Source organism: Phocoena sinus, chromosome 5, assembly GCF_008692025.1.
Source record: "Phocoena sinus isolate mPhoSin1 chromosome 5, mPhoSin1.pri, whole genome shotgun sequence".
In the NCBI taxonomy this organism is placed as follows: domain Eukaryota; kingdom Metazoa; phylum Chordata; class Mammalia; order Artiodactyla; family Phocoenidae; genus Phocoena; species Phocoena sinus.
In genome coordinates, this window is record NC_045767.1 from 3,123,419 (window position 1) to 3,150,272 (window position 26,854).

General features: G+C 52.3%; 1 protein-coding gene across 5 annotated transcripts in view; it reads left to right on the plus strand.

Moving 5' to 3' along the window:
• Positions 1–3,793: 3,793 nt before the first annotated feature.
• Positions 3,794–26,854, plus strand: part of ACOX3 (acyl-CoA oxidase 3, pristanoyl) — a 49,875-nt gene continuing 26,814 nt past the window's right edge. For 2 of the 5 annotated variants that reach the window (XM_032632214.1, XM_032632213.1), the window contains exons 1-8: positions 3,853–4,064; positions 10,834–10,989; positions 11,297–11,527; positions 12,412–12,486; positions 12,980–13,069; positions 15,319–15,462; positions 20,160–20,248; positions 25,591–25,687. In XM_032632214.1, the coding sequence (XP_032488105.1) occupies positions 3,861–4,064; positions 10,834–10,989; positions 11,297–11,527; positions 12,412–12,486; positions 12,980–13,069; positions 15,319–15,462; positions 20,160–20,248; positions 25,591–25,687 (1,086 nt within the window). In that variant the 5' untranslated portion in view covers positions 3,853–3,860. Of the gene's footprint in view, positions 4,065–10,833; positions 10,990–11,296; positions 11,528–12,411; positions 12,487–12,979; positions 13,070–15,318; positions 15,463–20,159; positions 20,249–25,590; positions 25,688–26,854 lie in introns of all 5 variants that reach the window. The other 3 variants (XM_032632216.1, XM_032632217.1, XM_032632218.1) reach the window with 3 other exon arrangements.

The following is a 26,854-nucleotide window of genomic DNA, read 5'->3' on the forward strand; positions in this document are numbered from 1 at the left end:
GGAGCCTACGTTTGTGAATGTTCAGGGTTGTCCTCTAATGAAAGCTCGCGCGTCTCCGTTTTTACTCTGGCGTGCTTTCTCGTGTGGGAGAGTTGCAGCTGGTGCGTTCCTGCGTCTGACCGCTGCCCGGGGGTGTTTGTTAGGACAGGTGAACGTCAGCTGTCACCTGCGTGTTCCCAGGAGGAGCAGAGAAGGGCGGGTACTGCGGGTTTAGGCCAACGTCAACTGCACAGTGCAGAATCTAGTGATATCCCGAAAACCTCAAAGATTCTTCATTCTTTTTGTACATTATAGTCCCTCAGTTGGGATTTTCCCTAAAGGGTCTCTGTCAGAATCAAGGAGTGAAAACTAACTCAGATCATGTGATTTACCAGAGAGAAGAGCAAAAACCAAATGTCTGTTGAATTACGTAAAAGATAAATGAATGCTAAACCTCATAGTCTTTGACCATGGAGTTGATTTTCATGCTGTCTGTACGCTTTCCCAGGGCTGCCATAAAAAATTACCACAAACTGGATGGTTTAAAACAACGGAAGTTTATTCTCTCACAGATCTGAAAGCTCGGAGGGGGAATCTATTTCTTGCCTCTCAACTTCTGGGGGTCGCCAGCAATTTTAAGTGTTCCTGGGCTTGTGGCCACTAACTCTAATCGCTGCCTCTATGGTCATGTGGCCTTCTTGTGTTTCTCTGCGTCTCTTCTCCTGCAAAGACCCTATTTCCAAATAAGGTCACAGGTACGGTGGGTTAGGACTTCGGCATGTCTTTGGGGGGAGACATAATTCAACCTCCGCCGCTATCCAAAGATGTTTAGCCAGGTGAGATAGCCAAAAGATTAATAATTACAAACCTTATTAGTTGCTAACATGTGGAGGGACCTGGGCTAAGTATTGAGGATGCAGGGCGAAGGAAGTTCCTGCCCTTGAGGAACCTTCAGGCCGACAGAGGAGGCAGACAGGTAAGACAATGATCAAGGAATATGAAAAGTGCAACAGTCAAGATATACGGGGTGCAGAGGCTGCAGAAGGAGGGAAGTTTTTTTACACTATAAGGCTCCTCTGGGACTTTCCTGGTGGCGCAGGAAATCCGCCTGCCAATGCAGGGGACATGGGTTCGATCCCTGGTCGGGGGTGATCCCTCATGCTGCAGAGCAACTAAGCCCACGCGCCAAAACTAGTGAGCCAGCGCTCTAGAACCTGCGAGCCACAGCTACTGAAGCCCGCACACCTAGAGCCCATGCTCCGCGACAAGAGAAGCCACCGCAATGAGAAGCCCACGCACCTCAACGAAGAGTAGCCCCCGCTCGCCGCAACTAGAGAAAGCCTGCGCGCGGCAACAAAGACCCAACGCGGCCAAAAATAAATTAATTAAATAAAAAGTAAAAATAAAAGCCCTTGCCTGCTGATTGGCAGTGGGTCGTTGGCCTTTGGACAGGAGTCCACCTTCTCCCCTGGTTGCTGACTCCTGAATAAAGCAACCTTTCCTTTACACCGACACCTGCCTCTCAAGTATCAGCTTTCAAGTGGCAAGCAGGTGGACCTGAGTGCAGCAATGAGAGGTCATAAATCCAGAGACCAATGTTTAGGGGGAGGTGGAAAATTCCAGTTCGATGGGGGCGGTATCCCTGCATAAGCTCATGCCGGTTCCCTGCCGGAAGCCCACACATTGAATCAAAATTGCAGGTATCCTCCCGCTTGGGCTCCTGCCTCTTGGCCTCCTGCCTCCGACGCCCCACACAGGCTGGTTCCTGCCTCCCTTGCCACCTCATTTCCCTTCCCTCACCTGCTAAGTCCTGCACGGGGTGCTTCTCGTCCTTGGAACTTGGAAGCTCATTCCCCTCTCTCCCACTCTGTTCCCTCTGCCTGGAATGCTCGTTCCCTATCTTCTCCCAATTAAGAGCTCAGATTAAATGTCCTCTCCTCAGACAGGGCTTCCCGAACGACCCCCACCCCACCAAAAAAAGAGCCCTCCAGACACCTCATATCTTATTGCCCTGTTTTGTTTTCTTATAATTATCCAAGCGTTGTAGTGTGTTTTGTTTCCTTCCTCTGGAACACAAGCGTCCTTAGGTCAGGAACTCTATCTGGCTTGTTTGCCACCATAGCCCTAGCTTAGTTTTTGGCACACTGGGCACACCCAGTGATAATTTCTGAGTGAAAATGTCCGTGAGGGAAGGCAGTGTGTCAGAGCCAGGCTTAGGTCAAGGTTGCAAGCCGTGGCCTGGGGTTGGGAGTGGTCTCAGGATACTGATAGCCTAGAGAACTTCCAGTGAGGTTGGAAATGTTCTATGTCTGCATTGTCTGAAACAGTAGCCACAGGTGGCTATGGAGCATGTGAACTGTAGCTAACGCAACTGCGGAACTTAATGTGAAATGTATTTAACTAATGCACGTTTGAATTAAAATAGGCGCATGAGGCTAGTGGCTGCTGTACTGGACAGTGTGACTCTAGAGATACCCAGGTGGGACTCCCAAACACCCTCCAGGCTGGGTCCTCAACATCTAAGTGCCGGACGCCGGTGGAGCTCAGGGAAAGCAGCGGCTGAGGCTTCAGTGGGAAGGCTCTCTAGGCTCTGAGTGTCCTGAGTGCCAGCCCAATCGTGCTGACTGAACATGGGCTTCACGCCACTTCAGTAGGAGCCCATCCTCCCCATTACTTTCTAGGTCCTCAGCCAGACACTCCCCTGATGCCAAGCCTCCTTCAGTACTTAAACCCTTTGGATTGAATTGTTGGGTTTATGATTTCCAAAAATAAATTCTTTCATTGACTCATGCCTGTAACATTTGCCACGAAGATCAAAGCTTCGGCGCTTTCTGTGTGCATCTCATACAGAACCATATTGAATTGCATAACTCTTTCCAATACCATTCTCAGCTGCCTACTACTTGATGCAGATTTACTACGGGGAAGGAGGTTGGTGCTTGTGGTCCTGGCAGAGCTGTGACAGGACCATACTTGGTACCAAATCATCACGGCCCATCCCAACCCAGTGACCTGGTGACTCCTTTCCAACCACTCTTCTCTGGACCCTGAACTGGTAAGGGAGGTGGTGGTTGTGGGAGAGAAAGGAGGAAGGGGATAAGGAGAGACAAGTGGCCGGAGTTCTGGAGGAGACTTTAGTGTTAACAATGTGTTCAAATAATTGCAGTTACCAACAATGGCCAACAGAGCAAATGACTCAAAATGAGCAGGGAATGGGTGTGCCTAACAGGGTGGAGTGGGACAGATGTCAAAAGGACAAGAGTGGGCGGATGGGGACTGACGGCAGAGCCCCAGCAGAGGACAGCCAGATCATCGTCAGCTGAGTTACCGAAAGAGCTCGCACCCTGCCCTACTGCTCACACCAGCTCCTGGCAGCTTTACCAGGAAGTAGCTAAGAAAACATATGCAAGACAGAACTCCCTTTGTCTTCCCCCAAGTGGCTCCTCCTATGTCGGTCTCCATGGCATCTCTACCTACCCAGCAAAACAACCCCGAGTAGTGTGTGAACCCTTCTTCTCTCCCCACCTCGCCACTGCCCCCAAAGTCATTATGTCCACCCAATTCCACCCAGAGATGTCCAAAGCACGTTCCCTGTCAAATGCACGTCAAGCAGTGTCCTAAAACCAGAGAGGGAACAGAATCCCCGGGATTCTTCTGCAGGAAGGTCCACTGGGAAGATCGCCAGGGACCGTCGGAGGAAAGTCCCCCGTTTGCGCGCAGCCTCAGCGGCCTCTGCGCGCGGACGCGTCCTGCGTTTCCCGGGCGACGGGGCGGGCGGCGCGGTGAGATGACGTCAGGGGGCGGGGAGAGAACCGGGCCTGTGCTGACGGCAGGGCCTGTCTGCGGCTGCGCGCGCTCCTCTTCGTCTGGGACTTCGGTCTATGTCCCGGGGACGAGCGGTGAGCGCCTGCTGTGTACGCTGGGCGGTGCGAGGACTCGCGAGCCGGAGGGCCTGGCGAGTTCCGAAGGTCCAGCCCGCCTTAGCCCGGGAGCGCGGGGGTGGCACGTGCAAAGGTCCGGGGGCAAACGTGTGTCCCGCGCGGGATTGCTGGGCGCAGAGGCTGCAAGGGCCGGCGGCCGGGCGGGTAACTGCGCGAGACTTGTTGAGGAGTTACGACATTGTCCCCTGAGGTCACCTAAAGGGAGAATGATCGGATCCGCATGGTAGGGCCATCTCTGAAATTGTCTGCAAGCGGCTGTTGCCACAATAATGGTATGGACATTCCATGCCGGGAACTGCTCCAAGTGCCCCCGTGAATGGCAACAACTTGCAGACTAGATACAGGACTAGCCTTACCGTGTTGTCATCACCCCCGAGAGGTGAAGCGACTTTGCCAAATTAGCCCGACGCGTAAGCTCTACAGATGGGATCTGACACCAGGCGTCTGGCTTCAGATCCTCGTATGTAACAGCTGAACCATCATGCAGTACTGTTGGTGACCTCAGGCGGCATTTTGCTGCTTAGAATCCTGGCATTTGGGGTGGGATGTGCCTGATGACAGCGTTAAGACCTTGGGCAATTTACTCCACTCTGACAAGCTTCCTCATGTGTAAAGTGAGAGTACTGATTATACTGGGGTTGCCAGCACCGTGGAGATCAACTATTCAATCTCTGTTAGCAACGTGTGAGATTAACACACCCACCCACACGCAATGTTTGCTCAATAATTGGAGGTTATTATGATAGATGTAATAGGAGCAACGAGAAACGAAAGGGTTCGGTTGGCATTAAAGAGGTGCAATGGGGGGTGGGGGGGGGGAGGAAGGCTTGGAAACTAATTGGATTATGGGGCACAAAGGAGAAGGGAATTCCGGGATGACACTTGGGTTTATAGATCAACTAACCCTTGGGCCACTGGCAGCAAAGAACTGGCCCTGCAGGGGGACAGGTAGAGCCGGGGGCTGAGGGTGAGTTCCATGCCGAACATTCAGAGTTTGAGGACCTCTGGAACGTGAGAGGAGAGGGGTGTCCAGGAAGCTGCCAGTGAGCACATGGGGCTGGAGGTGTGGAGTTGGGAGCCCTTGGTGAATTAAGTCAGTGTAAACGGATGAGATGATGCAGGGCGAGAGTGGCTGAGGCCCAGTCTGCAAGGAGACAGAAGAGGAGCTGCAGAGGCGGAAGAAGTGTGGTGTTCTGGACCAACCAAGGGATGGGGCCGCCTGCAGGGAAGTCCAGAAAGATACAAAGTTCCCTTGGACTTTGTAGCTTGTATTTGGGGGCACTTGGTCTCCGCCAAGAGCTGTGCCTTACTTTTTTTAAATTTTATTTTAAATTTAACCTGTTTATTGAGCTATAACTCACTGTACAATTCACCCATCTAAAGTGTACAGATCAGTGGTTTTCCCTATCCTGTATTCACAGAGTTGTGTAACCAACCCCGCTGTTAATTCCAGGACATGTTCATCAGTCCAAAAGAAACCTTGGACACATTAGTTGTCACAATCCTTATCTTCCCACCTCCCCAGCTCCTGGCAGCTGCTAACCTACTTTCTGTCTCTCTCTTTTTACCCTATCTGATCATTTCACTTAAATGGGATCATGCAGTCTGTTATCTTTCAAGTCTCACTTCTTTCACTCAGCATCAAGTTTTCAAGGTTCGTCTACATTGTAGCATATGCCAGTACTGCCTTCCTTTTTGTGGCAAATCATATTTCATTGTATGGAGAGACTGCATTTTATTGATGAACATATGGGTTGTTTCTACTTTGGGGTTATTATAAATGCTGCTATGAATATTCTTTGGATATTTATTTTCATTTCTCTTGGCTATATTCCTAGAAGCGGAATTGCCGGGTCATGTGCTAACAGTATACTTAAGCTTTTGAAAGATTACCAAATTTTCCAAAGTCACTGCACCATTTTACATTCCCACCGGCAATGTATAAGGGTTCCAGTTTCTCCGCATCCTCATCAACACTTGTTATTATCTATCTTTTTGATCCATGGCTATCCTAGGGTATGCAAAGTGGTATCTTATTTTGGTTTTGATTTGCATTTCCCTGATGGCTAATGCTGTTGAGAGTCTTTTCATGAACTTGTTGGCCATTCGTATATCTTTGGAGAAATGTCTATTTGAGCCGTTTAAATTGGGTTATTTGGCTTTATTATTAAGTTTTAAGATTCTTCGTGTAGCCTGGGTACAAGTCCCTTATCAATATGTGATTTTCAGATCTCTTCCCCCATTCTCTGGGTTGTCATTTCACTTTTTAAAAAAAATTTTTATTGGAGTATAGTTGATTTGCAATGTTGTGTTAGCTTCAGGTGTACAGCAAAGTGAATCAGTTGTATATATAGCCACTCTTTTTTTTTTTTTTAAAGATTCTTTTCCCATATAGGCCATTACAGAGTATTGAGTAGAGTTCCCTGTGCTCTACAGCAGGTTCTTATTAGTTATCTATTTTATATATAGTAGCGTGTATGTGTCAGTCCCAATCTTCCAGTTTATCCCTCCCTCCCCCTTATCCCCAGTAACCATGTTTGTTTTCTACATCCGCGGCTCTACTTCTGTTTTGTAAATAAGTTCATTTGTACCCTTTTTTTTTAGATTCCACATATAAGCGATATCATATGATATTTGTCTTTCTGTGTCTGACTGACTTCACTCAGTATGACAATCTCTAGGTCCTTCCACGTTGCTGCAAATGGCATTATTTTGTTCTTTTTTATGGCTGAGTAATATTCCATTGTATATATGTACCACATCTTCTTTATCCATTCTTCTGTTGATGGACATTTAGGTTGCTTTCATGTCCTGGCTATTGTAAACAGTGCTGCAATGAACATTGGGGTGCGTGTATCTTTTTGAATTATGGTTTTCTCGGGGTATATGCCCAGGAGTGGGATTCTTGGATCATGTGGCAACTCTATTAGTTTTTTAAGGAACCTCCATACTGTTTTCCATAGTGGCTGTGATAGTGACCAGGGTTCTTGGCCTTCCCCGGCCAAAAGAAATTGATCAGAGGCCAGACAAGAAATTCAAACAAGGCTTTATTGGGACCCCTGCTGCAGCAGAGGGGAGCAAAAAACAGGTACCCTTGCTGGCTCGCTCCCTGAGGGGGTGCGAGCTGCTTCCTTATATGGGGTGAGGGTAGGGGTGTGTACAGCGGTCGAGCCAGAGGGGTGGCTTAGGAGGTTTGCCCACCCCTTAGCGGGGGTTGAGTGCAGGGGGCGTGCTCAGGACCCTGCTTTTGCTCTCACCACCCTGCTTTTGCTCCCGGCTCTTCAGAAGCGGCATTTGAGTTTTTTGGTCTTTTGTATATTTTGTCCAGAATTTGCCCCAACTGCCCATGCACGCAGTTACTTTTAGTCCCGTATAGTTTCTTTGTCTTTTGTTGCTCAAGGAGAGGCGTGTCCATGTGCAAGCACTGCAGCAAAGGGTCCCAGGTCCCAGGCCTGTCTCAGCTGTACCAGTTTACATTCCTACCCGCAGCGTAGGAGCGGTCCCTTTTCTCCACACCCTCTCCGGCATTTATTGTTTGTAGATTTTTTGATGACGGCCGTTCTGACCGGTGTGAGGTGATACCTAACTGTACTTTTGATTTGCCACTTTCTTGATGATTTTGATGAAGTCCAATATGTATATTTTTTCTTATGTTGCCTGTGCTTTTGGTATCATCTTTAAGAAGGCTTTGCCTATCTTGAAATTATAAAGATTTACTCTTATATATATTTCTAAGTTTGTAGTTGCAGCTTTTCCATTGAGATCTGTGATCCATTCTGAGTTAATTTTGTGTGTGTGTGTGGAAAGAGTTTCGACTGCATTCCTTTGCATGTGGTTTTGCTCAGCTCCCCCAGCACCATCTGAGAAAAGACTGTTTTTCTCCGTTGAATTGTCTTGGCACCCTTCTCAAAAAGCAATTGACCCTACATGTTAAGGTTCATTGCTGAACTCTCAATCCTATGCCACTGATAAATGTGTCTGTCTTTATGCCAGTACCACAGTGTCTTCATTATCGTCACTTTGTAGCAAATTTTGAAATCGAGAAGAAGTGTGAACCTTCCAACTTTGTCTTTCAAGGTGTTTTTGTCTTTTCTGAGTTCCTTACACTTCCATGTGAATTTTAGGGACAGCTTTTTAAAAACAAGCCAGCTGGAATTTTGACTGGGATGACACTGGATCTGTAGATGAGTTGGGGTATATCGGTATTTTAATGATATTAAGTCTTCTGATCCGTGAACAAGGGGTACAGGACTTCTGCCACCAGGGCAGTCTTATTTAGGTCTTAGATTTCTTTCAAAAACGTTTTATAGTTTTCAGAGTACAAGTTTTGCACTTCTTTTGCTGAATTTATTTCCAAGTATTTTATCATATTTCATGCTGTTGTTGATGGAATTGTTTTCTTAATTTCATTTTTGAGTTGTTCGTTGCTAGTATATAGAAACCAGTTGACTTTTTTTTCTTAATATTTATTTATTATTTATTTTGGCTGCGCCAGGTCTCAGTTGCAGCACACAGGCTCTTTAGTTGCTGCATGTGGGTTTCTTAGTTACGGCATGCATGCGGGATCTAGTTCCCCGACCAGGGATCGAACTCAGGCCCTCAGCATTGGGAGCATGGAATCTTACCCACTGGACCACCAGGGAAGTCCCGAAACCAGTTGACTTTTGCTTACTGACCTTGTACCCTGCAAACTGGCTGAACTGATTTATTAATTCTAATCGTTTTTTGGAATTTCTGTATACAAAGTCATGTCATCTGCAGACAGAGATAGGTTTCTAATCTGGATGCCTTTAATTTCATTTCTTGCTTAATTACATCGACTAGCACGTCCAGTATAGTGTTGACTAGAAGAGTCAGTGGACATCCTTGTCTCGTTCCTGATCTTAGGGGAAAGGCATTCAGTCTTTCATATTTAAGTACAATGATAGCTATGGGGTTTTCGTAGATGCCTTTTATCAGGTTAAATAGCTTTTATCAAACTATTTCTAGTGTATTGAGTTTTTATCATGAAAGGGTGTTCAATTTTGTCAAATGCTTTTTCTGCAACTGTTGATATGACCGTGTGTTTTTTGTCCTCTATTCTGTGGATATGGTGTATTACATGAACTGATTTTCAAATGTTGAATCAGCCTTACATTCCTAGTATAAATTTCACTTGGTCATGGTGTATAATCTTTTTTGTATGTTGCTGGATTTAGTTTGCGAGATTTATTGAGGACTTCTGCTATATCCATGAGGGGTGTTGGTCTGTAGTTTTCTTGTGATGTCTTTGGTTTTGGTTTCAAGGGAATACTGGCTTAATGGAACACTTTACAGACATGTTCCTTCCTCTTTTTTTTGCCGGCGGGGTTGGGGGGGAATGGGGGGAAGGGTTTGTAGATTACTGGTATTCTTCTTTAAATGTTTGGTAGAATTCACACCGGAAGGCCTCTGGCTTTTCTTTGTGTGTCGTTTATGGATTCCTAATTCAATCTCTTTACTTGTTATAGGTCTATTCGCATTTTCTGTTTCTTCATGAGTCAGTTGGTAGGCTGTGTTTTTTGAGGAATTTGTCCACTTTATGGGGTGTATCGGACTTGTTGGCATACACTGGTTCATAGGATTCCCTTAGAATCCTTTTTATTTCTTTAAGGTAGGTAGTAATAGCCCCTCCTTGGTTCCTGAAGTAATTTGTGTTTTCCCTCTTTTTTAACTGGGTCAATCAAGCTAAAAGTTTGTCAGTCTTTTCAAAGAACCAACTTCTGTTTTTGTTGATCTTCTCTTTTCTATTCCATACTTTGGGCTCTAATCTTTTATCTTCTTCCTTTCTGCTTGCTCTAGGTTTAGTCTGTGATTTTTTTCCCAGCATCTTAAAGTGATGCCTGAAGAGCTTGCCTTGGGGTCAGACTCTGGGTTCAGGTCCCTCCTCTACCACTTCTCAGCGGTAGGGGTTCCCAAAAGACAGCAAGCCTCTCTGAGCTGGGGTTCTTGCATCTTTCGAGAGGGCCAGTAATACTTGGCTCACAGTTTGGGGGGTGAAATGAGCTGCAGTCTGTCGAGGCATCATCCCTGACACACAAGTGGGTGGTCAGCTGTGCCCCTTCCCATCTTTTCCTCTGTCACACACACAGAAGACAGAGGTGCTTCACTGGTAAAGTGTGTATCAGCAACCTTGACCATCATACTCAGAGTCCGACATCCTAGACTATTCTAATGTTTAACTAGAAGAACTTAAAGTTTCCCTTGGGCCTTAGAGAGTTGAGCTGGGGGTTCACGCCCAGGACTCTGCTCTCCTGGTGGCCCTCTAGGTCTGTGTTCACAAGCCTCTCCCGTCCCTGGCTTCATTGGCCCAGGCACTGTGGAAGAGGAGCCAGTCTGCTCAGAAAATTCCAGATCGAACCTTTGGTCAAGAGAGCTGGGTTGCTCTGTTAGTAGAAGCCAGACATCCCCCGTCCAGGCTCTGGGCGGGCATCCCCCATCCAGGCTCTGGGCGGGCATCCCCCGTCCAGGCTCTGGGCGGGCATCCCCCGTCCAGGCGGGCTCAAGGGGACCCTAAGGGTGTGGCCAGAGTGCACTGGCCAGCGCTGGCTCGACTCCAGGGCGAGGCTTCCTGGGCCGCCGGTCTGGATGGCCCGGCGGGGGCCAGGTGTCTTCAGGCCAGGCTGTAGCACACAGAGCCCTGGACCCTGGTGCTTCACAGCGCCTGCCCTGGGCTGCCCTTTGCCCCCGTCCAGCACCTCATCACCTTGGTTCAGGAATAGAAACGCAGAGCGCTCACCTCCTCTCTGAGAGGATGGCCGTCAGCTCTGTGGCCCCCGCCGGCTGTCCCTTCACAGTCAGAGCTCATTTGCCCTTCACAGCCTGCTGCACACGTGCCGTTGTTGGCGATGGTGTGAGGAGGACACGAGCTGACTCGGTTCGTGTATCTGTGCAGGTGGCGGGAGCGATGGTGCCCCTTGGGGAAGGGAGCGATGACCCCGTGCTGCCAGACCTGCCCCGGGGGCCCCTGCATGCGGCCCGCGCCCGCGCCTCCTTCCCCTGGAAGGAACTGGTGCTGTTCTGGGAAGGGCCGGACATGCTGCGCTTCAAGGTGAGGCTGGGCTGGGCGGCGCCGGGGGACCCTTGCGGTCGGGCAGGGTCTGCTGGGTGGCTGGGTCCTCGGCAGAAAGGTGGGGCGGGCCCTCGGGGAATCATAGGGAGCTGGGAATGAATGAACACAGACAGGTGGAGCTTCCTGAGCCTGGGGCCCTCGCTCTCCCCTGGGAAGGACTCTCATCTCTGTCCCCGCACGTCTGAGGCCATGAGACGTGGCCACGAGAAATCCACATAAGCCAGAGCATAGCGACATTCCATACTTTACCTCCAAATCAGCCAATCCGCGCCTCCTGCGTTTCCAGAAAAACATCTTCTCGGCGCTGGAGAACGACCCCCTCTTCGCCCATCCCCCCGGCAGTCTCTCGCTGGAGAAGTACCGGGAGCTGAACTTCCTGCGCTGCAAGCGGGTCTTCGAATACGACTTCCTCCGCGTGGAGGACTTGCTGGGGAGCCCGCTGAGGGTCCTGGCGCTGATCCAGTGCCTAGGCATGTACGACTGGTCCCTGGCCACCAAGTTCTTCCTGCACACGCTGGTGAGTCGGCCCCGGGAGAAGAGAGGAGAGGGATCCTCGCTCTCACCCTGCGCCCCGGGGCCACGACGGCTCTCTGTCCACGTGGACCTAAAACACACTCAGCCTGTGAGAGGGAGACAGGTGCCTTTGCGGGTTCATGGTTGTCAGCGTTTGCCTGCTTCTAAAGTTTTGGGAGATCTGTGCGTTGGGGAAATATTCATTTAAAGAGATTTCTAGAAAATAAGATAGGAAGCAAAAGCAGAGATGAGAATGTGGGGGCAGATCTTGTGACTTTTAGTGAGAAGACCGGTGTTTTTTCAGCCATTTCTGCGAATATTTACGCGTTAAGTCCTTGGATAAAGTGCAGTGCTGTGAAGTTACAGCCCCATAGGAACAGGAGCGTTGGGAATTTTGCTTTATACCAAAAAAGAAAGAAAGAAAGGGAGGGAGAGAGAGAGAGAAAGAAAGAAAGAGAGAGGGGGGCAGGGGGAGGGGGGAGAAAGTAGGTCAAAGGTGAAGCCTGTGTTTCTGCCTCAAATACACGGGTAGAGCTGAACTTGAGAAGGCGGCCTCATCCACGTGCTGTGTGAAGGAAAGGTGGGCTCACTCTGCCCTTCCTGCACCCTCATCCCTCATCCAACCCCCATCTCCTTGCTGTTCATGGACCCTCACAGTTCAGTGTAACTCAAGGTAAACTGCTTGGGACAAGGACCCACTCCACGAGCTCGAGGCTGTGTCTCAGGGGACCCTGGGCCTTGGGTGCCGGTGCCCTTACCTCTGGGAACCTGATGACCTCGCTGTGGGATGCTGTGGTGCTGAGGGACCATGGTAGGGTGGGTGTGAAGTCCCAGGGCGGCGGCACTCATTAGCTTCCACCTTTTTACGTCATGGTGTTCTGTTTTCAGACCTTTGGATCAGCGATCTACAGCTCTGGTTCTGAAAGACATTTCAAATATCTTCCAAAGATCTTCACTATGGAGGTCAGTTGAGGGTCGTGGTAAGTCGTGAGCTCACGTCCTGTTCCCTGTTCCCCTTAGAGGTTTGTGGAAGGGGCAGCTTGCAGCAGGCGGTAGGGATGCCCCTCCTATCTCATGATGTTTTTAGGCTTTTCACCAAATAGCTAAGGCTGTTGTTTACCAAACTGGGATGTGCCAGATTCCCAGCATTATAGGAATTTAGGTTTTCGTTATCGAGGTAAAGCCTTCCGTTCTCTTCTGCTGCCCGGGAGCCGTTCTTGCCGCCGTGCTGACTTAGCGAGGCCGGCGTCAGCTCTTCCAACCTGCTGTTCTCACAGGCGGGAGCTGCGGCCGGTGGCCGGCATGGCAGGATGGCTCAGTAAGGTCACTGGTTGTTAGATAGGAAATGGAGATTCGGGGCTTTGATGGGGGGTTTAGGCTGTAAGGGAAAGGGTGTTGGCAGGGCCCCTCCATGAAGGGGACCCTCGCCTTACATCATTTTCTGTTTCCACATTAGATTTTTGGATGTTTTGCTCTGACCGAAGTGAGTCACGGGAGTAATACCAAGGCCATGCGGACGACCGCACACTACGACCCCACCACTGAGGTAAGTGATACCCGCCCGTCTGTCTCTGGGCTTCGAGCACGTGAAACGTGGTGTTGTCATGTAATGAGACCAGGAAACCCGTCTTTTTACGTGAGTGCACACTTGAGATCTCTCACGCAGAACACTGGAGCTTAGGAGATAAAGGCTGTGAGATGTGAAACCCAGTCCCACCCGGAAGTCTGTCCTGGTTTGGATTTGGGTGGCATTTGAATGTGGTGAAAGCACGAGCTACCATTTGGTAAAATTTATTTCTTTGTTTACCAGGTTTGGTGTTTGATTTGTAAACCGTTCAGTCTGCTCGTTTGATTTGTAAACCGTTCAGTCTGCTCCTGCTTTGTAGAACAAACAGTAAAGAAGATTCCCTGTGACTCTTGTCCCTCTCTAGCTGTCTGTCTGCATCCCCCTGCCTGTGGCCAGGCTCTTTTGGGCAGTGGCCCGGCCCCTCCGGTCCTGGCACTCCTCCTGCATTCGTGGATTCTCGTGGCACGTGTCTGGGGGACCCTGGCGGTCCTTGCTGTCAGAGGGCGTGTGCTCTAGAGGAGGCGAGCCTGTGAACAGATGATGGGGTCGTGGTGTGTGGGGCGGAGAGGACGGGGCGTGCGGGGGATCTGTGACCTCTGCTGCTCGCATCCTGCGGCCCCTCTCCCATCACTGGCGTCGGGCCCCTTTGCCCCCATGTCTCCCAGATGCCCGCATCCTTCTGCCACTTTCTCACGGTGCTGGGATCCTGGGACCCTTTGGCCTTCACCCGCCCGGTTGGTCGTGTGGTTCGGCAGTCCCGTGCAGCAGAGTGAAGCCGTGTCCCGTGCGTCTGCTCAGCACGCGGCCATCATTCACGGGACGGCGCGGACCGAGTGTGGGCTGTGTGGAACGCGGACAGGCAGTTGTTTTTTTTTGCGGTACGTGGACCTCTCACTGTTGTGGCCTCTCCCGTTGCGGAGCACAGGCTCTGGACGCGCAGGCTCAGCGGCCATGGCTCACGGGCCCAGGTACTCCACAGCATGTGGGATCTTCCCGGACCGGGGCACGAACCCGTGTCCCCTGAATCGGCAGGCGGACTCTCAACCACTGCGCCACCAGGGAAGCCCAGGCAGTTGTTTTTGACCCCGTTCCTCTTGGCGTTTGTCCTTAAGTGCAGATCGGTCAAGATTAGGATCCCCGAGCCTCCCACGGGCCGCGGGTTTTGTTGGTCTAGACAACGGGTATTTGTTGAGCACCTACTGTGTGCTAGAAGCTGCGGTGAGGGCCTGGACTCACAGCGGCGAGCAGGCCGGTGGGACTCTTATGCTGGAGGGGAGATGCCGACGGTCACCGGTGTGGAGAAGCTGGATGTGCCAGGGCTGTGGAGACGCGGGGGGTGAGGAGAGAGGGTGGAGGGTGCGGGGAGGGTGTCTGTGTATTAACTCGTGCAGTGCCACACGTACAGTTTATAAAATCACACACACCGCCGGTTACAGAAGGGAATTCTCCCTGTGAGCCCTGCAAGAACAAGGGAAGCTGAACTGGAACCGGCCTCCAGGGGCCTCGGGAATTTATGCGGAGGTCACACGCTCTCCGCTGCCCGCAGGCGCGGTCCGTCCAGTGACCAGGACGCCCTCTCCTTGGAATGTGTCCCGGGCCCTCCATTGGGGCGCCTCCTGGGGGCAGCCCCCAGTCCTGCTTTCCTCTTGCTCTCGTGCTCTGTCCTGCCTCCCCAAGGCCCCGGCTGTGTCCTCGGAGGACCTGTCCCCTCCTGTCTGCTCCTTCTTTAATTCCTGTGCTTGTCTGCCTCGTGCTCCTGGGCTCGTGGGGTGTCGTCCCCCCGTCATCTCTCCCAGCCTGTAGGTGGGAGAGACAGGGCGAGCTGAGGGACAGAACGTCGTGAATCAGAAGTGGATGAGGGGCCAGGCAGGCGTGAGGCAGGGGAGGGGACCCGTGCCTCATCCCAAAGGCCGTGTTCAGGGGAGGCTTGCTGGGAAGGTAAACCCTGTCGGGCATTGGCAGCTTCCAAGGTATTTTGCGTATATTTTATTGTTCGACATACTGGTCATCGTTTTCCATAGGAAGGTGCTTCTTTAAGTCGTAAGACCCAGCACGTGCTCTGTTTAAAAGCAGGGCGACCTGTGCCACGCAGGAGATAACCTGCAGCCTGTTCTTGCCTTTGCCTCAAGAGACTTTGAACAGAGAAAATTGAGTGTGTCAAAGAGAGAAAGAAATTTCGCGTATTCCCCAGTCTCCAGCTGTAACTTTCATTTTTTTCCCTCGTGCAGGAACTCATCATACATTCCCCTGATTTCGAAGCCGCCAAGTTCTGGGTTGGCAATCTGGGCAAGACGGCTACGCACGCGGTGGTGTTTGCTCAGCTGTACACGCCCGGGGGCCAGTGCCACGGGCTGCACCCCTTTGTCGTGCAGGTAAGGGCAGGTTTTATCGAGGGGGTGTCTGGCCAGTCTGGAGACATTTTCATCACAGCTGGGGATGGGGTGCTTCTGGCATCTGGGGTCCAGACCAAGGGTGCCTTTAACACCCTGCAGTACACACGACAGCCCTGCTGCCAACCCCCGCCAGAAGCCTGACCAGCCCCAAATGTCAGTGTGCTGCCGCTGAGAAACCCTGAGCCCAGGATCAGCTCGGGGAGGATCTCCATCCTCCTGGGGGCCACACTGGCATGGTGGGATGCCTGTCCCCACCCCCCAGGCTCTGGCAGCCGGTCTCAGGGGCTCCCGGAGTCCCGACGTGAAGTCTGACTTGGGGGCTTTCGTGTAGCCCCTTCCTGGGTCACAAACAGAGCTTTGGCCATCGGGGGTGCCTGGGATGGCCGGCCTGTTTCCCGCTGCCAAGGGCGGCTGCAGCGTCCCTGGACTTGGAGCTCTGGGAGGTTCTCCAGGACCTTTCTCTCTGGGCTGACTGGATACTGAATGACACCCTGCTTCCCCCACCCCCCAGACCCATTCTGACATTTTTTATTCTCAAAGACTTTTCTGATGGGGGCGGTGCTCTCATGAGAGAAGAAAATCATCATTTTTTTTTAATTGAGCTGAAATTCATGTAACATGCAATTAACCATTTTATTTATTTTTAAATTAAATTATTTTCTTGGCCTTGCTGTGTGGCTTGCGGGATCTTAGTTCCCCGACCAGGGATTGAACGCCGGCCCACGGCAGTGAAAGCGCAGAGTCTGAACCACTGGGCCACCAGGGAATTACCAAAATTAACCATTTTAAAGTGAGCAATTTAGGGAATTCACGATGTTTATCTCTCTAGTTTCAGAGCGTTTCCTTTCTAGAAGAAGCCCCGTGCTCATCCAGCACTGCCCCCCTGCCACCCTCCGCAGCTCTGGCAGCCAGTGGCCTGCTTTCCGTCGCTATGCATCTCCCTCTTCGGGATGTTTCATATAAAATGCATCACGCGCTTTGTGACCTTTTGTGTCTGACTTCTTTCTCTTCACGTGTCTTTGAAGTTCATCCACGTTGCAGCCTGTCCCAGAACCCCCTTCCTTTTCAAGCCTGAATGATCCATTATGTGGATGGTCCACAGTCTGTGTATGCATTCGTCCTTTGATGGATGTTGGGTGGTTTCACCTTTTGGCTGTTGGGAGTAATGTCACTGTCAACATTCATGAGCAGTGCCTGTTTGCACACCAGTCTTCAGTTCTTCGGGGTATGTACCTAGGAGTGGAATTGCTGTGTCGTACGGTCATTCTGTGTTCAATTTTTTGTAGAATCCCGTACTAGTTTCCACCATTTTACATCCCCACCTGCACTGCTGAGGGCTCCAGTTTCTTCACATCCTTACCAACACTTGTTATTTTCCTTTTTTCCCCCATAACCACCCTAGTGGGTACGAAGCAGTATCTGGTTGTGATTTTGATTTGCATTTTCTTAATAACCAACGATGTGGAGCATATTTTCCCATGCCATTTGCCTATCTTCTTTGTCAAAATGTCTATTGAAATCCTTTGCCCTGTGGAACCAAGCAGGGACTGAGAAAGCAAAGGCTGTTTGCTCAGAGCTGGCTGAGCCGGGGGTCAGCCTTTGTCATTGTTATTGGCGGAGACCCAGAGGCAGGCAGAGGCGTGGGCGAGCTTCCCAGTGGACAAAAGGGGGCTCAGGGTGCCTGACGGGGCTGGGGGCTGTGGGGGTCTAGAAGGGGGGGCATCCCTTGTGACTGGTCAGGGGGCAGGTGGGGCCTTCTGGGGTTGGTCCTGAGTCAGAGACAGGACAACGATTAGGGAGGCCGTCAGTATTGATCGAGTCCTGGCCGATTGTCCAGCGGTGGCTGTTTGGCCTCCTGGCTTGTCACTAGAGACAGCAGTCTGCCCTCCTGCAGGTCCGACTCCCAGCAGGCTGGCTCCCGGGGCTGGCAGCTGCGGGCCGAGGGTCAGAGCCCTGCTCTCGCACGTGGTCTGGTCACCGTCCAGTTGTAGTATGTTCAGACCCTCAGTTCCTTTCTTAATCGGATTGTTTGTGATTTTTGGTGAGTCGCAAGGGTTCTTTATATATTCTGCATACCAAGCCTTATCAGATGGATGGTGGGCGAATATTTCCTCCTGTTCTAAAATTGTCTTCACTTTCTCGATAACGTCCTCTGTGCACAAGGGCTTGAATTTTGACGACGTCCAGTCGACCCATTTCCCTTTGGTGCTCATGTCCTTATTTTTCAATTTGCAATGAACCCCTGCAGACCAGGTGTAGTTTTTGATACCTAAGGCAACCACACGCTGTTTCTGGAGTATAGATTTGTACCCGAAGTGAACTTCTTACGGAAATCGGACTTGAATGCAATGTCTTTCAGCGTCTCCGGCTCTTAGATTGTAGAGCCGCGGTGTTCTGGATTCTTGTGCTTTAAACACTCAGTAGGGTGTTGCGGCCCTCCACCTGACACATCCTCTCTGTACTTAGTGTACTTAGTGCCTATCCAGTGCAGGCTCGAGGGCGGCATGGATCCTGTCCTCGTGGAGTTTACCGTCTACTCAGAAAGAGAGGTTGCAATAAGTCATCCCAAAGCTATTTAATTAGAATGTGGTATGAGCCACAGGCCATTAGCTGGTAAGTGGAGGGATATAATTTTTTTTATTGGAAAGTCCAACAGGATTAGTTTAATGCAGTGTAGTGGTTTACGCTATTTAGGTACCAATACTTCTTTTCCTTTAATGAAAAAAGTTTTGTGGTTTTTTTTATTGAGGTATACTTGATTTACAACGTTATTTTAGTTTCAGGTGTACGATGCAGTGATTCAAAATTTTCATGGTTTTTGCTCCATTTAAAGTTATTATGAAATATTGGCTACACTCCCTGTGCTATACCACGTATCCTCGTAGCTTATTTACTTTATACGTAGCAGCGTGTATCTACCAGAGGGCATAATTTATTGCAGGTTGGTTATATCACATCAGGTGGACAGTCTCCAAATAGTATGGGAAATGTTATACGTAAATTGATACAATTTAATACTTTTGAGAAGAGGAGCCCATTAACTTAATTCTGGTTTTGACTTTAGTGAGCGTCCTTTCCTTGATTTGAGAGGTTAACATGAAGTTTGTAAGGACGATGTTATCATTTCTTTCTAGATGAACTGAAAACTGGCATTAGCAGTGTTTTTCTGTTTGATCACTTGAAAATCACTAACTGTTTTTTATATCTCTTCTCCTCTCCATCTTTTTTGTTTTGTTTTTGGTTTTTTTTTTTGGTTTTTTTTTTGCGGTACACGGGCCTCTCACTGCTGTGGCCTCTCCCGTTGCGGAGCACAGGCTCCGGACGCGCAGGCTCAGCGGCCATGGCTCACGGGCCCAGCCGCTCTGCGGCATGTGGGATCCTCCCGGACTGGGGCACGAACCCGTGTCCCCCGCATCGGCAGGCCGACTCTCAACCACTGCGCCACCAGGGAAGCCCTCCATCTTTTTTTAAAAACTACTTTTTTCTATTTCATAAGGATTTCAAGAGTTTTTATCTGAATCTTCACTGAGCCTTATTGTTTGTCGCTAGCCTTCAATTTTATTTTATCAGTATTATAAAGTTCAACTAAATTAGCTAACTGTTCCACTGAAAGCAAGAAAAACTAGCAATTCATACAAATAGCTAAATTTCTAATAGCACAAATTCAGTAGTTCTTTAACACGGAGCTTTTTTTCAGCCTCCGTGCCGTTGACATTCGGGGCTGGATAATTCCGTGCTGCGGGACCACCCCGTGCACTGTAGGATGTTTAGCGGCATCGCTGGCCTCTCCCCACTGGATGCCTATAGTACCCGCCACTTATGACGACCTGAAATATCAACAGCCATCGGCAGATGACCCTGGGAGGGGAGGGTGGCGCAATCACGCCTGGTAGGAATCACTAAAGGTCTTTGAGAACGAAACTCCATACTGTCCGCTTAGAGCACACGAAGCGAGGACCAGTGAGCCAGCTGTCTCTGTGTGTGTTAGCAAGTATATTTACAGGAAGCTCATTTGGGGGAGCAGAGATTTACAAAAGTGATCCACAGCAGGTGTGTTCACAACCATTTTGTCATTTCATTAAAAGCCAGTGGAAAGTCCTCCATCTAAAACGTGACTGGGAAATACCTGGCCTCCTCCAGGCAGCACGTACCAGTCAGCTCCTCCGCCAGTGTCCTGGGGCCGCCATAACCAAACAGAGCGCCACACACCGGGGGCCTGAAACCACAGAAATTTACTCTCCACAGTCTGGAGGCCAGAGGTCTGAAATCAAGGTGTCAGAAAGGCCACACTCCCCCCGGAGGCTCCGTGGGAAGGTCCTTCCTGTCTCTTCCAGCTTCTGGTGACCCCAGAGTTCCCGGGCTGTGGTCGCTTCCTTCCCGTCTCTGCTTCCGTCTGCACGTGGCCCCCCTCTCTCCATGCCCTCTCCTCCTCTGACTCTTGGAGGACAGCGGTCATTGGATTCAGCGCCCACCCAGGTAACCCAGAGTGACCTCACCTCCAGATCCTTAATTATATCTGCAAGGACCCTGTCTCCCAACAAGGTCACATGTTTGGAGGACACTTCAACCCACCGCAGCTACACAGAGGGAGCCTGTGGCTCGGTCACTGGGGGTTTCGAACATTTTCATCTTGATTTTCTTGTGGTCATAAGAGTTGCCATCTGTGGTCTGTGCAGATTCGGGACCCGAAGACCCTTCTTCCCATGCCAGGGGTGATGGTTGGCGACATCGGAAGGAAGCTTGGACAGAACGGTCTGGACAATGGGTGAGCGCACACTTTGTACTTGACGGTCACTCCTCCAGGGGTCGTTCCTCAAGGCTGCCTGCTCAGTACGTCCTACCTGTGAGCCCACCGGCTCCCTCAGTGCTGTCCCCGTACCCTCCCAGGCTCCTGCGGGATGCGCCTTACCTCTGCACTTGAGATCATGTTGGAAAGGGCCGGGTCCTGTTTGTACTCCAGCCTCAGGAGACATAAGTGGCCCCAAGTGCAGAGTTTCTCGCTGGCAGGTGGCCGCTCCAGCTCTCAGGCCAGGCTCAGGCTGGACACCCGTATCCCGTGGGGGCCTCAGCCTGTGACCCGGGCCCTGCTCCCCGTCCTGGAGCTCAGGCACCCAACAGGTGTCCACGCTGGTTCTGGGGACAGAGCCGGGTGCCGGGTAGCGGGGGCAGAGTGGCCTGAGATGAGACCTGGGCTTGGGGAGCTGGAGGGGGGCAGGTGGGCAGGCGAGCCACGTCAGGAAGGGCCTTGGAGTCTCCCTGAGGGATTCCCGGGCTCATTCATGGCATGAGTTTTGGAATCAGATCTGGGTTCAAATCCTGGGTCCACCTCTGCCTCTTTGTGTTATCTTGACCAGCTTTCTTGGCCGTCTCCTCCTCTGTAAGGTGGGCATGATGTCCCCAAGCCGGGCCCTCGCGTAGCCCTGCCTGGGGGCCAGGCATGGTCTTACCGACCTTTGCTACCTGTCAGTGCTCTCCTCACCTGCGCCTATGGGCGGGACTCACATGCCGTCTCCCGGAAAGCCTGGCTGAGATGCTTTGTGCCCCTCTGTTCTCCTGAGATGCTTTCTACCTGGGGGGAAGCACAGCCGGGGGTTCCTTAGTCGTGTACCTCACGCTGCGTCTCGGGAACGTTTGCATACCTGCCGCTTAGTCGGGTGGGGGGGTGGGCAGAGAACAGAGGAGCCTGCCTCGCCGTAGCTTGAGCCCGCTGCTTACCCTGACCCCGGTCGTTTTGAGTGTAAATCAGGAGGCAGCAGCTCATCTCTGAGAAAGACGCTGGGCCAGGTGGTCTCCCACCACCCTAAGCGTGGAGAAACCTCCTTTCAGCTGTCCCCCCTCCCCAGAGGTAGGGGAGCTGGGGGCACGGAGAGTGTCTCAAACCTCTGCTTGGACCCTCAGAACAGGTGGGGCCCCAGCCTGTACCAGAGAGGGCGGGAGAACCATCGATTTTCACTCTGTGTAGCTGGAGGAGAAAACAGAAGGGTGTTGCTAAAAAGTGAAACCAGAAACACACACACACACAGCCCTTCTAACCTATACCTGTCTAGAGCTTTGAGTGCCTCTCTTGCTGGCCTGTGAAAAGAGCCTGTTAATTAACGCTGGAGCCTGGGGTGGGGGGAGGAGGGTGTCAATTTCCTTCCATCACTGCTTTGTGCAGGTGCATGGGGCCCCCCCAACAGGGATGGGCCATGTGGCCTGTGGTCCTTGGGACAGGGGAAGCTCTGCAGCCCTCAGAGCGAGGCCGCCACGCGGCGTGGAGTGTTTGAGAAGATGGACCCGATCTGGCCGAGGTGAGGCAGCATCAAGGAGGACCATGCAGGAGGTGGAGGTGGAAGGCCCCGTCTTGCTCTGGGCCCTGAGCACGAGCGTCCTTTTATTAGATCCACGCGTCCCATTGTGGGACCCGGAAAATGCGTGTACGGTGACTCCATCTGTGGAAGGGTCTGTGCTCACACGTAAGGCCGGGCAGGTGTGTCTCCAGGCGCCTGGCGGTGGGAAATGACCCTCCAGCTGTGAACAAGTGCTGCTGGGTCACTGCTGTCCAAGGAAGGCCTTGGGTGAGGTCACAGATCTCCAGTCCCCGTTCATTTGGTTTTACAAGTTAGAACCTTTAACACTGTTTGGGGACATCCGTGAAAAACTCTGCCCTTGGTCCTCCCTCCCGTTTTATTTATTTATTTTATTTTTTAACATCTTTATTGGAGTATAATTGCTTTACAATGGTGTGTTAGTTTCGTTTCAGAGACTGTTAGTCCCGTTTTAGAGACTATTTGTTTCTTATTGCGATGGTCCCAGGGAGTCACACCAGCGTAGCAAAGGCCCTCCTAAATAAACATGTCACGTCCGAGGGGCAAAGCCCTTCTGAGACTCAGCAGTGCCAGCCCGGTGCCGCCAGGGGGCAGCATGGTGACTACCCTGAAGCCGGCTCAGAGCGGCACCCCCAAACCAGAGTCGCCGTTCCCATGGGGCCACTTGGAGGCCGGCAGACAGGACGTGGAAGCAGCCGTACCCTGAGCCTTTGAAGGTTCAGTGGTGCCTGGGGTCCCTCGGCCGCTGGGCTGGGGCTGGGATGTGGGCCAGGGGCGGTGACGCAGGCAGTGGCCGCCCCGCCAGAAACGCAGCTGTCCCTGCCAGCTTCGGGGCGCACGCCCAGCAGAGGGCGCGCGGGTCTGAGTCCCTGGCTTTCCTTGTTTGCAGGCCGCTTGCAGAGCAGGGTCGCGATTGAGATCTTTTATTTTGAAAAAGTGGTTAACGGTTCATAGGTAGATCACAGGGATTCGTGAGTCTGTGGGAAGACTGTCTAGAAATCAGAGGCAGACGTAAATTGCCCGGATTACTTTTAGCCAAATAACTCTAAGAGCAAATCAGTAAAGATCCCTCAAGTGAACTGTTGAGCCTCACCTTCAAGGTGGGCTGCAGGGCATCCTCACACTTGCTCAGAGGTGAGGTGCGGAAGCATCTCCAGAGCGGCTGGGAGGACGTCCCGTGAGGCTCTGGGGCCCAGGTGGGGCTGGGGCAGCAGTGAGAGGCCCCAGGAGCAAGGAGGCCTCTGGGACGTGGAACGGGTGGCCCAGGAGGAAGGGGGTGCAGGGCCCGGGGCAGGGTCTGCCGCCCGCAAGCCCCCCAGCCCTGCCGTATGCTCACACTATCGTGTCACGCGCACACCCCGTGTCAGATACGACCTATGCGGCCCCCGCCCCCTGCCCTCTGGGGACACTGGGGATTCTGACCAGGCTGGCCAGCATCCACTGTTTCTGGAGCAGCCTTTGCCACATGGCAGTGCCCAACAGACAATGTGTAAAATTTCGACTTCAGTTAAACTCCAGCGAATAGTTTTGCGACTATAAATACATTCCGCCTTGTTCCATCCCCGTGTGGCAGGGAAGGGTGAAGACGTTTCCACTCCTTAAAACGGGCACTCTCAGCTGACAGCATCAGACTTGGAAAAGCATTCCTCGCCTTTAAGTGATGAGCTGGACCAGGCCAGGGACGTCGGCACTGAGGCCGGGCGCTCTAGAGACGTGGGTCCCGGGGCCAGTCAGAGCCGCCCCACAAAGGCCCCGACGAGTGGCTCCCTCCAGGCAGTGCCTTCGGGTGCTCGGGCCGGGCCTGCGTTTCACACGCCGGAGGGAGACCCTGGCCTGGATGCTGCTGGGGGCCTCACGTGCAGAAATCCTAGTCGCTTCCGAAGGAATCTGGGAGGGCCCCCTCCAGCCGCCCCACGCCCAGCCCCGGGTCTCAGCTCTTCCCCAGGTGCACTGGCTGTGTCACCCCTCAAGGCTGCCCCGGGACTCGGGGTTCTGTGGAGGTGCACCAGCACCCTTAGGACGATGTCTCGCTGCTGTTGATTCATCCCCGGCACTTATTACGTGTCTGCTAGGTGCCAGGCATGTGGCCCCCTTATAACAGGGTCACTAACGGCCACCGAAAGGCAAGTGGCTCAGTGGGCAACGTGGCCAGGACCGCCATCTAATGGTGCTGTGGGACCCCTGGGTGCTCACCTCGGGGCAGGGGTGGGAATCGTGGCAGGCATCTTGGAGGAGGTGGCAGCGCTCTGAGGGCCGTCGGCCCCGAGGCCAGGAGAGGGCCTGGCCGGCTTGACGGTCACAGGCAGATGTTACGGGCTGTTGCAGCAGTTGACAGGGGTCCCGCCGGAGGGCTTACCACGTTTCCCTACGGGTTTAGATTCTGTTGGTCCCAGGGACCCAAGATTCTCGTGCCGGGTGTGACCATTCCGAGCTGAGGTTTAGACAGGCCTCTGCTCCCGTGTGCGGGACAGGGGGACGAGGTGGGGTCTGGAGAGAGCCAAGGGGGAGGCTGTTGCAGGAAATGGGACAAGAAGAGGCACAGACCATCAGGACACAGCCTGGGGTGGGGGTAAGCACCGTGGCTCGGGACGGTGCCTGGGGAGCCACGCAGCCTGGGATCCAAGAAGGAGCTGGGGGGTGGTACGCGGAGCTGCCCCCCTTCTCCGCAGGGCACTGCTCTTCTCCCCAGAGCTGCTTCCTGTGGTTCAGTAAAAGAATGTTCCGTGTGACATCGAAACTGCTTAGAGATCAGATAAGGCGCTGTCGGAACTATTGATATTTTAAGATGGTTTGGGTTTTTTTGCAGTGTCTGTACCACCCGTTACTTCACATAACCTTGTTCCCTGCACTGTCGTGAGATAGATTTTCCTTCCTGACAACCACAGAAAACACCTTCGATTACTGACACACGCGTGATCCCCAGGGATGCGTGTGCCTGCGTGTTCTCAGCTGCTCAGGGGAGCTGACTCGCCTGCCCCTGGAGCCCTAATGGGATGGTGCGGTACTCCTGTTTGACTCGGGACGTTTAAAACCTCAGTTTGCTGACTTTGTCACTCCGTGTGTGGACTCTGGTGTGGATTCAAGTGTGAGAACCAGAGATCCTCATCTTTACGAGAACGGTCCCGCCTTTTCTGCTGAATGACCGGTCCCGGGTGTTCTGGCCGCAGCGAGCGAGGACGTTTCCTCCCAGTGTGTAGTGTGGCGGGAGCCCGCGTGCAGCCCTGAGGCCTGAGCGCCGGTGGTAGTGGGGGTGGGGGCGCTCGCCTGCATCATTACCAACAGACGGCCGCTCGACCTCACGCAGAGCCCATTGCTCACACCACCTTTGGCTGACGCCTGCTCTTTTGAATAGAAAAATTTGTTGAAATGTCCTGTCTACTGGCGCCTTCTCTCTCCCGTGTTTTTGTTTTGTTGTGTTTTGTTAGGTTTGGTTTTTGTTTTTGTTTTTTTGGTGTTTGGGGGATTATGTCACCTTTTGAGCTGTCCTTTGCTTTTTTTTTTTTTTTTTTTGCGGTACGCAGGCCTCTCACCGTTGTGGCCTCTCCCGTTGCGGAGCACAGGCTCCAGACGCGCAGGCTCAGCGGCCATGGCTCACGGGCCCAGCCGCTCTGCGGCATGTGGCATCTTCCCGGACCGGGGCACGAACCCGTGTCCCCTGCATCGGCAGGTGGACTCTCAACCACTGCGCCACCAGGGAAGCCCTGTCCTTTGCTTTTATTTGACTGAGTTTCAGGAGGGAGAGGAGATAAGCCCCGGGGGCCGACCCCAGTTTAACCAGAAGTGCTGTGTCTCCACACAGATTTGCCATGTTCCACAAGGTCAGGATTCCTCGCCAGGACCTGCTGAACCGCTCAGGAGATATCACCCCCGAGGGCACCTACGTCAGCCATGTTAAGGTACAGCTGCCTCCAGGCCCACAGGACACCCACCCCCTGTGCTCAGAGGGGGACAGTCACCACAGGAGCCCGTGGCCCGTGCAAACCTGTCTAGGATCAGGTCCCAGTGCCGCCAACGGGGACGAGAGTGCTTGGGTCAGCCACACCCCCAGGGCTCCGAGCACGATGACCTCCCCCCACCCCACCCCTGCCAGCCCCCCCGGCATTTCAGTCAGGGAGGTTGCCCCCACCGGTGCTGTTTCCCACCAGGGGCTTAAGAGTGAAAGGGTCGCCCGGTGGGCTGTGCACCAACGGGGGTGACAGTGTCCTCTGGTGTCTGACCACGCCCCTAAGTTCATTGAGTGTAGACATGCAGTGGCACTGGGCGCTTTCCAGACGTGGTCAAGTCAGGGTAGCTGAGCCCTCCCGGGCCTGAACCCACAGCCGGGATGACGCGTCCCGGGAGCACGTGTGCGTGTGAGAACCCCACCTGACATTGAGCTTCGGCTGCTTGGAGCCAAGAGAACAGGGCTTCCACGAGTGTGACGGGTACCTTCAGATGACGAGAGAAGCTAGAGGTGACACAGGAAGCCGTTCAAGAATGGAAACAGCGATATAAAAAATGAATGAAAAGTACAAAAGTAAGTCATTGAGAGAACCCAACAGATGGGGTACATACAGCGGGAGAGTGAATTAGCGGTTGGAAATCAGAGTGAAGGAGGCGGCAGGAAAGGACGGAGAGAACCACGGAGACAATGTTTTGCAGAAACGATGAAGATAAATGTCTCTAAAGTAAAGAAGGAAGGAAACCTTGGCGGAGGGGCCCATACAGGGGGAGTCCGGGTCTCCCATCCCACACTCACTGCAGAGAAACGTCAGAACCTCGTAGAGAAGATGCTGAGGCCTTCTGGAGAGAGGGTGGTGAGCCAACCCCCAGGGAATAAAAGCCCCTTCAGTCTCAGAGTTCTCCGGCACGACGCCGAACGCGAGAAGTCAGTGAGATGACATTTCAAACCGTTGAGGGAAAGCAACTGTGAACGTGCTTCTTCTAAATCCAACCGGACTGTCATTCGTGCATGAGAACATAGCACATATTGTCGGCCAGAGGCTTGACGTGTTGCCACACATATACCAGAGTGGACATAATTTTGGAAGGAAAGTCCGAATCGTAAAATAAGTGAACCCAGG